General features: G+C 38.0%; 1 protein-coding gene across 1 annotated transcript in view; it reads right to left on the bottom strand.

Moving 5' to 3' along the window:
• Positions 1-16,279, bottom strand: part of LOC123645684 (zinc finger protein basonuclin-2-like) — a 285,974-nt gene extending 269,695 nt beyond the window's left edge. Inside the window, exon 1 of the mRNA XM_045562123.1 lies at positions 16,086-16,279. Within this exon, the coding sequence (XP_045418079.1) occupies positions 16,086-16,088 (3 nt within the window). The 5' untranslated portion in view covers positions 16,089-16,279. The remainder of the gene's footprint in view (positions 1-16,085) is intronic.
• Positions 16,280-16,698: the final 419 nt, after the last annotated feature.

Raw genomic sequence — 16,698 nt, 5'->3', positions numbered from 1 at the left:
AGCAGTGAATTCTACCATTTGTGAATTATATCTCAATAAAGTTGTTTTAAAAAATTTAAGTCACGGAAACCTAAAGAATCCAGTTAAGCTTCACCAAAAAGCCTGAACTATTCAAAATGAGGGGAAAATTATTCAGATTAATCAAAAGCCCAGGTTACCCCAAAACAGGTCAGTCAGGTAGTAATTTTTCAATCACTGAAATAGCTCATATACCTCTCACACGTTAGCATAGGTACAAACAGCCCCAACACAAGTATGCTTTGAACTTCAGATACTTAGAAACTCTACCAGAGGTTGAATGTTAAGAAATATACATAGATACATATATTCTCCACATATAATGTCTCACTCTGAACTCAACATGAGATCTGTGTAATTTTCTGAATAGTGGGAAGAGATTTTACACTCTGACCAGTAGTCCCACCACTTGATTACTCAAAAGCACAAAATCTGTGAAAAAGCCTGACTACAGAGATATATTTTATTCTAAACAAAGTTAATCACCCTGTCCAGATCATGCTCAATCCAGTTTCAACTTTTTTGACTGCACAATGTTCCCCTTGCATATGTACTATGATACCATGCACACTATACAACACAAAAACAAGAAAAAAGATGAATCAAATTTCTAATGTATATTCTCCCACATATTATGATTTCTGCACACCCCTTGGAATGTTTACACCTGTCCTGGAAACCACTATTCCAACTGACCTAAGCATAAGCAATGCAGAAAAGTGCAGCAGCAGATGCTATAACTCTCCATGGAATAACTAAGAGATGACAAACATTGATAAAGAATCAGTTCATGATCACAAGGACAATCATATGTGGTATATTCATTTATTCATTATTTGTTGAGTGTTCCCCCTGTCAGGCACTACTACAGATAGTGGAAATGCAGAAATTAACAAGACAAAGGACCTTGTTCTTTGGGGCTTGTATTGCTAGGGGGGAGGGGAAAGACAAATAGTAAACTATCTAAAAACAAATAACAAACTATATATAAATAAAAAATTAAATATATTTTCAAGTGGTGATAAATGCTACAAAGAAAAAAAGCAGGGTAAGAGGTCAGAGAAACATACACTGTGGGGACATGGCTGGGAAGGTTGTCAGGAAGATCTCTTTAAAGGGGTAACATATGAGAGGAAACTTAAGTGAAATGGGGGAGGATGCCCTGCAAAAGTGTGGAAGATGACCATTACAGGCAGAGAGAGGAAAACCCCATGCAAAAGCTTGGCCAAGTTCAATGAACAGCAAGGTTAGCATAGCTGGAAGAGACAGCAGTGGTAGGAAACAATGGAGAGCTGAGCAGGGATTGCGCATCACATACCCTTTTCAGTTACAGTGAGGAGGTGGGATTTCACTTCAAGTGTGACTTCACTGGAAGATCTTGAGATAAGGAAGTGATCCCTCTTTGGAGAGTAGTCTGGAAGTAGTGGGCAGGGGAAGAGGCACTAAGCCAGTTGGAAGGTACTACAGTGTTCCAGAGGACCGCGTTTTGGACCAGGGTGATGGCAGTGGAGGTAGTAAATGGATGGTCATTGGAAGGCAGATTTGACAGGACTGCTTGGTAAGTAAGGGGTTCAAGAGGGAGAGACCCCAAAAAAACTTTGGAAAACATATGATGAAAATGAGTGTTGAGGAAGCACATAAAAGACACTCATTTTAATCGGCCTTTTGTTTCTGAATGTATCTTTCCAATTACATTTTTATCCCCGTTCCACATTTCCTGTGCAGTTTCTCTATTCTCTCCACAACCGCCCCTCACTTTATTTTCCTTTCGGATATGTTTTCAAGTTTAAAATTTGGAATGTATTAAACTCCGTGGGTTTGAATAATAAAATTCTCACATTACATGCTTGTACCATGACTGCTCTGGAACTCACATGTGGCCTGAAAATATGGATATAAGGATAAAAGTCAGACTGGACCCTAAGGGAACCAGGACAGCAGGCCGCTCCCTGGACCACCAGCTTCTATCTTTCTGCCTGGTGTCAAGTGGATGTTTGTTCAGTGCATTATCTTTCTACCTTCTCTTCCTATAACAAATTCTTCTCAATATTAAAGTGTTTTAAAAGGAAAAGAAAGACTGAGAGTGAAAAAAATGAAACTAATTTGGAAGTTGCTAGGATCAACAAACGTGAAGGTAAAGTATAGCTTTAATTTTTTAGTCCTTTTTGGCACCCATAAAACAATACAAAAAACCTGATGTTGAGCATTACACAATGCAAAACACTATTAAGAATCTTTAAAATCTAGTCTTAACCCTTACTTTATAATCGAAAAGAGAAGCAGAAAGTAACTGAGGAAATTTTCTGACACACAGAAAATAGATACAGACATTAAACACACACATACTCCTTCTTGGCTTCTAGAGCAGTTTATTCTATCTACATATAAAGCCAATCTCAGATTAAGATATTTCTGTATAAGGTATTTTACAAACTTTTTCTTCCAAGTATTTAAGAACTAGTTTCAAAGTCTTTTTATTTTTCTTACAATGTATATCCTTTCCTACCATTTTCACCTACCCATATACAAAACACGTTATGTTTAAGGTAGTAAGTAGCATGAGGTATCCCCCAAGAAATTTAAAATGAGTGAAATGAGACTGCCATCTGCATAAGATCCATAAAAAACCAAATAGATGCAAAGTCACCTTAACAACTAGCTCCCAGGACAGTAGACTAATATGGGCTTGAGAATATTAACATATCCAAAGAAAAAGGAATTTGTCCATCAGAAGGGTAATGGAAGCAGAAAAAAAGCAAGAGGGGTAAACGTTGTCAGTGCTCTTCCAAGTACAGTCCAGGAGAAAAGGAGTTCAAAGTGTGCACTGTCAACAACACAGGCCACTGAAAAGGTTTTTCGCTATAGGGGAAGGAGACCTCCAACCCTCCCATGCCTCCCCTAATACTCTCTGCTCAAATTCCAAGCTCATAAAGAAGCAACATTAAATAATAATTTGACCCCCTACTTATATTTGCCTGCAAAGAAGAGAACGTGCTAATCATGCCAATGAGTACATGAGTATTCCACCTCACATGGTATGCAGATATATACATGCTCACATGGCATGCATGTACGTGTGTGTGTGGGTGTAATCTCCACCCCTCAGTTGGGGAACTGAATGAGCCCCTGAAGAGGTTATCTTTCTCACAGGTATACTAACAAAATTAGGTTTCTAAGCATACAAAGACCAGAGACAGACCTTGGACTCGGGTTATTCTCTTAAGAAAATGAGTATCCTCCTGCCAATGAATTTGTGCTCCTTACTATTAGGGTGATAGTTTCTACTTTATCTGTAATATCTATAGCACCTAATACAGTGACATATATACCACAGAAACTCAAATGCTTGTTAAATTGTTATACTCTAAAATAATTACAAGTTGTGTTATACTTTGGAAAATGAAGGTAACTAGAACCTCCATGCCTATGCCAAATATACAGCTTGATCATCAAAACCTGAAAATTTTAAAAAGCATTTTTTAGTTTTATCAAATCAGTACACAATTGTCTAATGTTATTTCATGTAAATCTGCAGCAAGTTATTCTACAAATAGTTAGCAAACATCTATACTTGCTGGCTATTAACAGATTTATTACTTTGGCATTTCTGTACTTTCAGGAATACAATTTGACAGTAGTATTAGTAACACATTCAGTGATACACTCAATATTCATCCACACCATCCATAAATATATCTAAACCACAAAAAACAATGTACTAGGCATTACCTACTACAGTATAAAAGTACATTAGTGTTAATCCCTCCCCTCCCCACCCCAACAAAAATTCAGTCAACCATAGTATTCTGCCTTCTACCCTCTCCCATAAAGAATTTGCTATCAGGTTCTCACGGATGCTGCTTCTGTCTGTCTCTCACACACACATGCATACACACTAAGTTCATTAGATCTAATTATCACTGTCGTCTGTATACAAAAATGTCATGTCAGTGATGGTGCTGTTTACAAACACAAGTGAAGCTGTGAAGACCAATGCACCTTTGTGTCAAAATTTTTCTATTTATTTATTATTTTAGAGACAGGATCTTACTATGTTGCCCAGGCTGAATCTGAAATCCTGGAGTCAAGAGATTCTCCTGCCTCAGCTTTCTGAGTAGCTAGGACTACAGTAGCTGGGACTACCATAGCACCTAGCCCTTAACATGAAAATATTTCTTACAAAGGACATTTATCAGGTGAAAAATTTGTTTCAAGACCTGGTAGTACTTCTGCGCTTAAAAAAATATTTCTCTACTTTTTCATATATTTTAGAATAAATGTGCTCTGAGGCAAAATTAATGTTTTAGGTCTACCAAAAATTAATTCATATAGATGTGTTTTGTTTCCAATCACCATTTTGAATGAGAGAAAAATCTGAATTATCACATTGTACTTCCAGAAAATTACCTGTTAGCTTGTGTTGACAGAATGAACTTCCCTAATCCACTCTATAGTGAAAGGTGTATTACAGGGAGATTAGATACCACAGGATAGAGAACTGAGTGGCCTTTGAGTAGCTGTGTTGTTTTAGTTAATTATGTTCCCCAAACCATATAGTAACAGCATACATGACTTTGTCAGTCCATATATATAAAACATACATATAAGCACATGTCAAAACATGCTAAAAAGAAGTGACATTAATTTTTTGTTCCACATGAACAAAATATGTCATTAGGTATAATGATATTTATATGTAACCAAACACCACTTGTCTGTTAAACATAAAATTTTCTGCCATAACATTTTTTATAAATGGTTATAAATCCTCTACAGAATTTTCAAAGGGAAAAAAATAAATCCCCAAAATATGTCATGAGGTATCATTTTTAATTGGCTAATTACTGTTTATATATGTAAACACTTATGAAGAAAAAAATACATAGGCTCCACATATAAATTCGATCAGTTAGCCATCTAATAGCTGATGCTGACTAGATAATGAAAATTCAGTCTAAAATAACTGGCAAAAGGCCAAAAACAGACAATGCAGTTAAGCTAAGAATGGTCCATCGGAATATTAGAAAAGCAATTACTTAGATGAAAATAAATATAGGTCTTTATTAGCATGAATAAAGAGAAAATTAGAACTTTAAGGAACCAAATATTTCATTTAATTCAACAATGATGCAAATAGCTGCCTCCAAATTAAGTTACCTTTCATTTGCTCTCAAGTTTCTCTAATTCAACGATGAGGTATTTTAATTACAAAATTTGCCAGGTAGACTGTAAAACAAGCTCATGTTTCCAAATACCCCAGGCCAGATTTGAACATGGTTATTTATTTAAAACTTAACTGGACCAGTTATTTTGGGTTTGGAGATCATACAATAATTTTTAGTTTTATCTCTGTTGGTGTTTTTTGGAGTCATGACGGGATGTCTAGGAAGACAAATTTTCTCAATAATGGTTTTTTCCCTTTCCTTTGGAGGTATTTATAAAACCAAAAACAATTATTTCTGGGTACTTAATTCCACCCTCCAGGGTATAAAGTGTGTCTCTTATCGTACAGAACACCTAGAATGCTTTTAAACTCAATGATAATTAAGAAACATCAAAGTAAAACCAGGGTGTTTCACAGGGAACTAGGAGCTATCATCTTTTGGCTACTGAATGACATATTTCTTGTCCCCTGGAGTACCACCAAGAGTTTTTTACCTAAACAATAGAATGTTCTTTCTTAATGTAGCCTTTCCTCTTCTGAGGATCAGATAAATCTGAGCTTTAAAAGTAAACTGCTAAAGGCAACAAAAGCAAGAACAGAAAAATGGAACTAAATCAAACTTAGAAACTTTTTTAAAATTTTATTTCAGAATATTACAGAGGTACAAAGGTTTTGGTTACATAAATTGCTTTTGTACTATTTGAGTCAAAGTTGTAAGTGTGCCCATCACCCAGATACTGTGCATTGTACCCATTAGGTGTGAATTGATCCATGCCCTCCTCCTCGTCCACCTGCTTGATTTCTGATGAATGTTATTTCCACATGTGCACATAAGTTTTAAACTTAGAAACTTCTGTGTAGCAAAAGCAAAGGAAGCAATCAACAGAGTGAAGAATGGAAAACATATTTGTAAACCATATTTCTGATAAGGGATTAATATCCAGAATATATAGACAACTCCTAAAACTCAACCAAAAACCAAAAATAATCTGATTAAAAAATAGGGGAAGGACTTGAATAGACATTCCTCCAAAGATATACAAATGGTCAACAAGTATGAAAAGATGCTCAACATCACTAATCACCAAGGAAGTACAAATCAAAACCACAATTAAGACCAGGCACAGTGGCTCACGCCTATAATCCCAGGACTTTGGGAGACCTAGGCAAGAGGATCACTTGAGCCCAGGAGTTCCAGACCAGCCTGGGCAACATAGAGAGACCTCACCTGTACAAAAAATTTTAAAAAAAATTAGCCAGGTGTGGTGGCATGTGCCTGTAGTCCCAGCTACTCAGGTGGCTGAGGCAGGAGGATCACTTGAGCCCCAGAGTTGGAGACCAGCCTGGGCAACGTAGCCAGACCATGTCTGGTGTGATTATGTGTGCCTGTAGTCTAGCTATGAGGAGGCTGAGGTGGGAGGATTGCTTAAGCCTAGGAGTTCAAGGCTGCAGTGAGCTACAGTCACACCACTGTACTCCAGCCTAGGTGTCAGAGTAAGATCTTGTCTCTTAAAAAAATTAAAAATAAATAAAATTTAAAAAATTTAAAAACCACAATGAGATATTACGTCACACTTGTTAGAATGGCCACTATCAAAAAAATTAAGAATAGCAAGTGTTATGACGATGTGGAGAAACTGGAACCCTTTGTGCACTGTTGGTAGGAATGTAGCCACTATGGAAAACAGTATGAAAGTTTCTCAAAAAATTAACAAGAGAACTATCATGTGATCTGGCAATCCCATTTATGGGTATTTATCCAAAAGAATTAAAAGCAGGATCTTCTAGAGATATTTGTATACTTATGTTCACAGCAGCACAATTCACAATAGCCAAAAAGTGGAAGCAATCTAAACGTCCATCTATGGATGAAAGGATAAAGAAAAAGTGCTATATACATACAATGGAATATTATTCAGCCTTAAAAATGCAAAAACTTCTGTTACATGCTATAACATAAATGAACCTTGAGGACAATATGCTAAGTGAAATAAGCCAGAACAAAGTTGTAGGACTCACACTTTTCAACTGCAAAACATAATACAAAGCTACAGTAGTTAAGACAGTGTAGTACTGGCACAAGAACACACACATGGATCAATGGAACTAATAGAAATTTCAGAAATAAATGCTTATATTTATGGTCAATCAATTTTCAACAAGGATATCAAGATAATTCAACAGAAAAAATTATCTTTTCAACAAATGATGCTAGGAAAAACAGATACTCACATTCAAAAGAATGACACTAGACCCCTACCTCATTCTATATACAAAGGTTTACCCAAATGGATCAAAGGTCTATGAATCTGCCCAGAAGGAGCTCAGACTATAAGACACTTAGAAGAAAACATAGGGATAAATCTTCATAACCCTGACTTAGACAATGGTTTCTTAAAGAGCATACCAAAAGCACAAACAATAAAAGAAAAATGTAGGTAAGTTGGACTTCTCAAAATTTAAAACTTCTGTGCTTGAAAGGGCATGATCAAAAAAGTAAAACGACAACCCACGGAATGGGAGAAAGTATTTGCAAATCTTATTATCTAACAGAGGACTTGCATCCAGAATATATAAGGAGCTCTTATAACTCCACAATAAAAAGACAAATAACCCAAATGAAACATAGGCAATGGAGACATTTCTCTGTTCTACATAGAAGGTACACAAATGGCCCAGTAAGTACATGAAAAGATGCTCAACATCACTAGCCATCAGGGAAATGCAAATTAAAACCACAATGAATTACCACTTCACACTCACTAGGATGGTTAAAATAAAAAGACAGACAATAACAAAAGCTGACAAGGATGCGAACAGACTGGAAGACTGACACACTATTGGTATAAAAGTAAAATGCTGCAGTTGCTTTGGAAAACAATTTGTAAGTTCCTCAAAAGTTTAAAGACAGTTACCATATGACCCAAAAATTCCACTCCTAGGCATATACCCAAGAAAAATGAAAATATATATCCACAAAAAGCTTGTACACAAATGTTCAGTGCAGCATTACACATAATAGCCAAAAAAGTGTGAACAACTCAAATGTCAATTAATTTGGTGAAAGGAGAAATAAGAGGTGGTACATCCATAAAATGGAATATTTTTAAATGTATATTTTAAGTGAGTGAATTATATCCCAATAAAGCTAATAAAAATAGGATTATATAGTCCTATCACATAAAATATAAAACGTACCAATTAGAAAGGAACTTACAAATTACCTCATTTGTTTTACAAATGAGAGAATGTAGGCTCTCAAATCTAGGTGGAACAGAAAGAGGTCTGCATGGATACCTAGTCCCAGAGCTACTCTCAGTCTTGAGTATGCAATGGTACAATTGCCTTCTAAGGAGAAGTCAGCCAGCTGCACAGAGATACGGTCTGGATAAAACACAGGTGCAGGATACCTGCAGAGAGTAGCTACTGCCATGTATTCCTTTCTCTTTAATTACCACATAGCACTGGCCTATTTTTTCTAGTTTGGGATTTTTTGAGGTGGGAGGAGGAAGTTGAAATTATAGCTTTCATCTTTACAAGTCCCTCTTTTCTATTATTCTCAACACAACCATAATGAATGAAAATGGGACTATTGGGAAAAAGCAAAGCTAAGATACTTGTGCCTTGTCTATGGGAAGGCCACCAGGTCACCTCAGATACCCGAGCAGATTCATCTCAATATAATCTACTCAGCTCTTCCATTCATTGGCCAAAAGGCTGGGGTATAGCCCTAGGCTGGTTGGGCACTTGGCTGTCAAACACTGAATATATGTTTCCCTGGAAGGAAGCATCCCACCTGAGGGAAAGAGTATGAAAAATAACTCACCTCTTTTCCCTGAAACAAAGATAACTTAGCTGGTTAATACTTCCACAAGATATCAAAAAAAGCTTACCAGAGACTTTCAAGTACAACTATTAAAAAGTTAGCCTTGGCTAAAAAAAAAGGTAGGGTCAAGGAAAAAAATCATGCATAACTTACAGGGATTTGGTGATTTAAGTCATTAAATATATTTGAAAAGTTATTAGAGCACCCCAAAAGAGTTTGGAAAACTGACAAAAATTACTGAAATCAGGAAGACAAATATTTTATACATACTTGGTAACAAAGATTCTCCTAGTTTAAAAAAAAAGATAAACTTTGGGGTAGAGGGACAAAGGTATTGTAATCTACCATTTGCTACTCAAATGTTTTGAGAATTCTTAAAGAAATAATTCCATTAATCTTCTAAGATGTTGAAATAATATTTTCTAATTCAAAATCTGGAAATATTTTTGTATTTGTTATGATTTGAAAATGAATGCATGATCATCGTTTTTCTCCTTTACATCTAGGCAACTAGGCAAATGTACTCCTGAAGAACCAAGTGATAACACCAGGCTACACTAGAGGAAAATAAAAAGGGGAAATGGCATAAGAAAATTAATAGGTTACATTATTTTTACATAGATTTTAAAACATATATATAGGACTTCTCTGAAATATTTTGTATTCTACATATGTAAAAATTAAGATAAATTGCTAATAGATCCATTCACATACTTGACTCAGTATAAAAATAGTTATAATACACTGAATACTTACCAGAAATATTGCTTTTATCCTCTGAAAGATTAAAAAAAAGGTAAGACTTTTCATTGCTGTCGAAAGTATTCAATTTTCTCCTCAAATGAAGTTTAGATGAAAACAATGTGACTGACAAGCTCCACACAGGCAAATCTTGGCAACCCTCAACTCTGTCTATCTCCTTGGCCTGTTAAGCAAAATTCCTTCACAAACTATTGGTCTTTGCAATAACTCCTACAAAGCTCATTACTGCCAGCGTCAGCCTATCCCCCATGTTGTGCATTTATCCCTGGGATGCATATCAACATGTGGCACATGTCCTTGACATGCACAGAAGAGCTGCACCCCAGGACAGCAGCATGCACGACAATAGTGTGGACTCTTACTTCTTTATGGTTGCCGGGATGTAACCGAGAAATCTAATAACTGTGACAGTGGGGCCTTTCGGTTTTTCCTTGCCTTTCCAGACAGTGAAGCTGCACAGACACTAATGAAAGGTTAAATGAATAGGAATGGTTGACAAGAGGTACAATAAAGAAGGAGCTTGGTAATCCACAGACACTGAGCAGAGATCCTTGGCTCAAGCAGAGAAAGGACAGCACATCGTCGAGTCACAATATTTAAAACAGCTTGCTATACACAGAGGCTTTTGTGTCTGGGTACACGTCTGGCTTTGGACTAAAAAAAAAAAAAAAAAAGATACTGAAAAGGAATTTCAGCATGGGGCACTTTGGCAAATGTAAGGTCATAATAAGAGAAAAATGTTTTGTGTGGGTTGTTACATCTTTGTACTAAACACAAAAAAGCAAGGACTATGAACTCATGAACCACAAGTTCCAAGACAATACTGTACATTTTGACACCTATTAAATACTGCATCTAGAAGGCTGACCTGATGCAATTCCAACTGGTAAGATACACATGCAGTGAGTCACTTAGGAGTTCCACATACTGCCTTCTCTGTGGAAGAATTCCTGATACTTATCTCATTAGAGTTTTATAGTCAAGTACTAGTCTTTAGTGAACATGATTTGGTACAAATACAATCAAAACTCTCCAGCTACCCTCCACTCATTGCAAAACTTCCCAGTAGTTACTGTAAGGAAGCAGAATTTATCATGCCAGCAATTTATGATGTACAAGGCCAACTTTTTGTAATTTCAAGTGACTACAACTGTGAAAGAGGCTCAACTAGAATTTGTAATTATTGAATTTATTTTTAGTGCCCTTCTCACTATACCTTATGGGAAGGTTGTATTCCTTAGGGAACTGAGTTTAAATCTTAATAGCAAAACAATTTAAATCACCAAGAAAAAAATACTCCAGAATGTCAAAGAGAAAATAGAGCAAACAGAACAAAATTGACACTGTTTTGTACAGATATTTTTAAAGGAAAAAAAGTTATGACTTTGCTATGGCAAAAACTTTAAGAATTATATATCTGTACTATAGTTCTTATGCATATGCATGACTAACAATATAGGTTCACAACAAATGTTAAAAGTATACTGAGAACATGTTTTAAAACAAGGGAGGCTCTTTGAAAAGCCAAATTAAATTATAGCTGAACTCTTGAGTGTACTGAGGGTTCTAACAAGCAACAAATAAAGACTTTTACTGGCTAGCGACATAATGAGAGCTACTGTGCAAGAGATTAAAAAAAGGACAAATTTGGGTAGTTTATCTCACTGGATTATATTATTTACTTAAATGGCAAATAAGTTTGTCCAAAGTAATGCTACTAAAAACTAGTATATAAATATTAAAGAGCAATTATGATCAATGACTCTTTAACATAAACATATCACAAATGTTAGTGGAAGACTGATAAACAAACGTGAAATTTTATGACAAATATTGAATTTAACACCACTTACATTCTATTTCTTTAAATTTAATTTATTTATTGATCCCTAATATATCAGTTTTATAAACGGCTTACTATTTATGCGTATAACATGAAGTATTTACTTCAAAGGAATTTTCTCTCCAGAATATGGCAGTTATATGTACAACTACTTCAAAAACCTTCATTTATAAAAAGGAGGTTGTCCTGAGTGAACTAAAAAGAAGGTAGCCCACTCCTCAGTGATTTGGTACGAAGTTACTTTTAACACAACTTTGAATCTTGGCCTCTTAAAATGAGAATAACTCCTTCAGTTGACAAAAACAACAAACAGAAGTTAGGCAAACCAAAACATTTAAAATACAGTATTTGGTTGCATTTTGCCTGATCTTCAAATCACCTGAAAGGTAAAAGCCTAGCGAGCTTTGCTGACTCCTTGACTGTTCTTATAGAAAGTTCTTTTGCTGCTGTCACAGCTTTAATAATATTAATAGTAATGATAATAATAGCACCTCCAAGCCTAAATACTGGGCCAGTATTCATTACCTACTCTTTATGTTACATTCTGATTGCCAGAGTGCTTTTTTTTTTAAACCTTAAGTATATCTAATAAAATCATGAGGCTCCCTCTAGCTCTTTAGAGAGGAGTTTACTAACCAATGATCCTATATAATTCCCATACAACAGGAAAGATTTGAGAAGGCTGCCTCCCCTTCCACAAGAAATGTTGTTTTCAACTCTGTTTCTTGTAAGGATGTAGATGGCAAATGAGACCATCTGCTGAGAAATTCAGAAAGCATTGCTCCTTATATATTCATCAAGTTAAAACTATTAATTGCTTCCAACTCAAGGTTTATATACAAATTTCTATAGTGAAATTTTAACCTGTTTAAACTATGCATACATTCCCAACTTAGATTTATCCATCTTGTCTAAAATTAATTTTAATCTCAAAAAACAAATAACGTGTGAACATCCACCGAAATTCAAATTTATGGTCTGGTGTGCGATTTAAAACCCTACATTTACATGCAGAATCTCAAAAATAAAGAAAAAACCCTTATTAACTGTGTATTTGTGGAGTTTATGTTAAAAAAAATGCTGATGGTAATTTGTAGAGAACATTTTCATGTACTATAATATTTCTGCACAACACTGGTATAATGACTTTTTTATTGTTTAATCTTTTCTACAATTCAGTATTGGATATTTGGGGATTGTAGTTATTTAGAAGACTATAAATAACATAGTTGAAATATGCCATCTTACAATAGCCATAAAAGCCACATAAGTTGACTGGCAAATCATTTTAAACAAATGAGTATGAAAAATGTTACACAGAGTTCCTCATACTCACTAAAGCCATCTTTCAAATACTGAAGGAATACTTAAAATAGTGCTGAACCTTTACTCTAAAATTAAAAGTAAAGAAAACCACTAACTTCAAGTCATCACCTATTTTGGACTCCCTTAATAGAAGAAATATTCCCAGGAACAACAAAAAGAATAGCTCCATCTACCCCCCCCACCTCTTTTTGAGCCAGTGTCCAATTTCTTCTTTTCTGAACAGCTGTATTATCCAACTTAAGTTGCTCTGCTAATTTCAGTCCCACAAGGACTAACTTGGAAGGCAAAAAAATACAAGAAAAGATCAATTTGCTGGGAAAGATCAAATGAGAAAACTGTGGGGACAGCACAAGGTCAGCGTGTGGAGAACTAAGCAGACCTGTTCTTCATTAACTGCGGCTCTCTGGGGGTGTCACACACTACCTGTCCGTGGGCTTTATTGAACTGCCTAACCCGCCTCTCTGTTCCATTCTTCTGGGCCCAAGTGAATCATATCCTGCTGCTGACAAGTTAGCAGGGGACTGCCGCTGCAACATGAAAGTACTTTTCTTTCTTGTCTAAATCAGGCAGATTTTTGAAAAGACGACACAGCATTGACTCGTGACATGGCAAGATGAAACGAGAGGTCTGGGCCGGTCTTGGAGCTGTGCAGATAAAAGTAATCAAATGACACTCCTGGAATGCAAATTGGCATTCTTGACTGCAGCAATTGCACAACCATGAAACATCCCTGACAGCAAGCAAGATTAGGACAAAATGTTATGTAAAGCACTGAACTCAAAAACTCTCACTTGAAAATTCAAACTGTAACACTTACATTTTAATATAGCAATAGTCAGCTCTGCTTTTGTCTGCTGCTTTTTGTAATCACATATCCCTATCTGACAGATATCTTACATCTCAGGTAGAAGAAAAAAATCAGGTATTAAGAATGTACTGCTGCTATGAATATCTTCTTAATATTAATTTTACAATATCACGTGGGGTTGATTCCTATTAAAAGTTTTCCATGAAAACACTACCCAACTTAATATTCTCCGATGAAAATAAATATAGTTTCACAGATACTCCAAACAGAGTTCACATTCAGGCTCAGTATTACTTCCCTCAGGTGAAGATACTCCTGTGCTTTGGTAAAGAGATTAGCAATCTAGATTTTAAATGCACTTCTCTCTGGGAACAGAAAGTCGCTACCACTAAGAACTTCATTAAGACTGAACAGTTTTAAATGAAACAGCTACAAATACAATATAAAACGCAGATACTCCCTAAAGGTTCACAAGGGATTTTTTTTTTTTTTTTTTTTTGGTGATTCCAAAGGGTAAAGGAAGTTCTATTAACTTCTGCAAGGTCTCACTACTTGGGTACATCTTCAGACCAGATGCACTAATTGTGCCAGAAATAAATTCTCTCACTTAAAGCATGTATGCGTGTGCACAGTAACATCTGAAACCGCAGAATAAAACAGTGGAAGACAAATGGGCTTAGACACTGTCCAAAGTGATTAATATATGGGAATAGATGTGTAGACAAATAGTTAATATTGGTTAGGGAGAAAGAGAAAAAAAATACCTGCAACCGGCCTTTACAATGTTTTTCTGTAAAATGCCGTTAGAAGAAAAACTCTCAAGCTCTAAACAGATATATTTAATATTGTTTTGGTACCTCACTTAAACACAGGTTCCAACAATTGCAAGTGTCCACAAAGTACACGAAAAATAATAAAACAGGCCACTTTCTGCCACTTTAATCCTGGGTACACAGGATTATTTTATGATGTCTTTTATACATCAGTTTTACAACAGCTTGACTCTAGGGTAAATGGGAACCATCATAAATCGCACGCTGCTTTCAAAACCACTTTAATTTCTGTCAGCGTTACTGTAACCACAGTCCTGGGCGCACGCTTGTGTATGTGTGTGTGCCTGCATTTGACAGTCGCATCTCCTACACTCCAGTTGTGACTTTGATCACTGAAACAAGAGATGTCACATTAGCGGGAAGGGAAGAGGAAAAAATGCCAACCGGCTATCACCCTTTTTTCTTATATATTCCATCCACATACGAAACGCACTATATCACATTCCCAAGTGGAGGTAACAATAGCAACGCCGGTGGAAGCAAACTGAAAGGAAGGGAGTGGTCAAGCCCCATTTCTAACAAATCACTTCCCCGAAAGCGGACAGTGCGGCTCATCCCCAGGCGAACTCACTGCACGCTTCCTCGCTGCAGAGAAGCCGCTTCGCGTAGAGGGACTGTGTGGAGTCTCGCTTCGCAAAGCCATCCCATTTCCCTCCACCGCTTGCACTTGGGACTTTTTTTTTTAAGCGTAGCCTCACCTCACAGAGGATACCACCTAGTTGGTTTTGTTTTTTTGTTTTTTTACCTTTTCTTTATTCTTCTCCTTCCCCGGGTCCCAAATCCCACCCTCCAGTCAATGTGTTAAGTAAAACAAATCGGCTGCTTTAGAATTGCACTTCGAAAATAGGTATCTATCTATCTATCTAGGGTTGGCTTTCCTGCCCTGCGTGCAGGGGCATTTCCCACCACCTTCATTTACAAAGGGAAGGTTCTGAAGGTGAAGGGGAAGGGAGCGGAAGAGCCGACGTGCTGGGGCCGGGTGGCTGCGCCCTCTCCGCGCGGCGCCTCAGCGCGCCCGGGCACCCACGCCCGGCCGCCGTCCCTCACTCGCCGGCAACTTGTAAAAGTTACGGTAGGTCCCGACCGCTTTCCTTTCCACTCCGAGCTCCTTCCAGCGCTCCGTTCATCCCCCGCGTCCCTTCCACCTCATCCCCACAAGCCCGTCCCCAGCTCCCTGGAGCCTCCCGCTCGCCAGCTGCTCACCTTTGCTCGGAAGCCGTGAGGGGCTGAACTTGACTGAGTCCCCCTCACACACACACCCTCCCACCTGGAGCTCGCCTCGAAAACTTGGGGCCAAGTTTAGGGGCGGATATCGGGAGCACAGCGGGGGCCAGGTTGGACTGGAGTTTTCCTCTCCTGCCCGCCCTCCTCAGCGCCCCCCTCCACCTCACGCCGCCGGACTGAAGGAAAACACAGCCCCCGGGCGGGCCCGGTGGCGCTTGGGCGCGGGAGTAATTTCTTACGAAGTCTAGAATAAAAAGGAAAGGAGGGTGGAAACTTCTTACCATCTCGGCATGCTGGTTGTCAAGTGCAGCCCCCGCCTCTTGGTCTCCTCTTAGCGGCCGCGCCTGGACCAGCCCCTCGGCCGCCTCTCGCTCCTTCTGTCTCGGCCTTTCTTTCCCTCCCCCTCCGATTTCCTCCGGGCCGCCGCTCTCGCCGCCTCCGCCTCTCCCCGCCCGCCCGCGCGCGCCCTCGCCGCGGCCCCTCAGCGCTCAGGTGACTGATTTACACACGCGCCCAGGGTCGCGCTCGCTCCCCAAGTCCGAGCCTGCAGCGTTCCCTCGGCTCCTCCTCGGGACAAAAAAAAAAAAAAAAGAACGGACTGTCCCAGGAGGGGGCTGCTGGCGGGAGGAGGGGGGAGACCGGCGGGCGAGGTGACCTAGGGCGGCTTTGCAAGCCCCACAAGTTTTTCCCTTCTCTGCAAAATCGTCGTGACTACAATGTTGCTTCTCTTTTGCAAAATAAAAGTAGGTTAGTTTTGTTGTTGTTTGTCCTCAGAATTCTAGGGGTTCCGTGAGGGAGGATGTATATTTCTCCCTCCCCCCACCCTGTTACTTTTCTCTCGCTCTTTCTTTCTGGGGATGGAAAAACAACTTTCTGGGGATGGAAAAACAACTC

The sequence above is a fragment of the Lemur catta genome, chromosome 10 (assembly GCF_020740605.2).
Source record: "Lemur catta isolate mLemCat1 chromosome 10, mLemCat1.pri, whole genome shotgun sequence".
In the NCBI taxonomy this organism is placed as follows: domain Eukaryota; kingdom Metazoa; phylum Chordata; class Mammalia; order Primates; family Lemuridae; genus Lemur; species Lemur catta.
The sequence above is the reverse complement of the archived record's forward strand: the minus strand, read 5'-3'. Positions and strand labels throughout refer to the sequence as shown.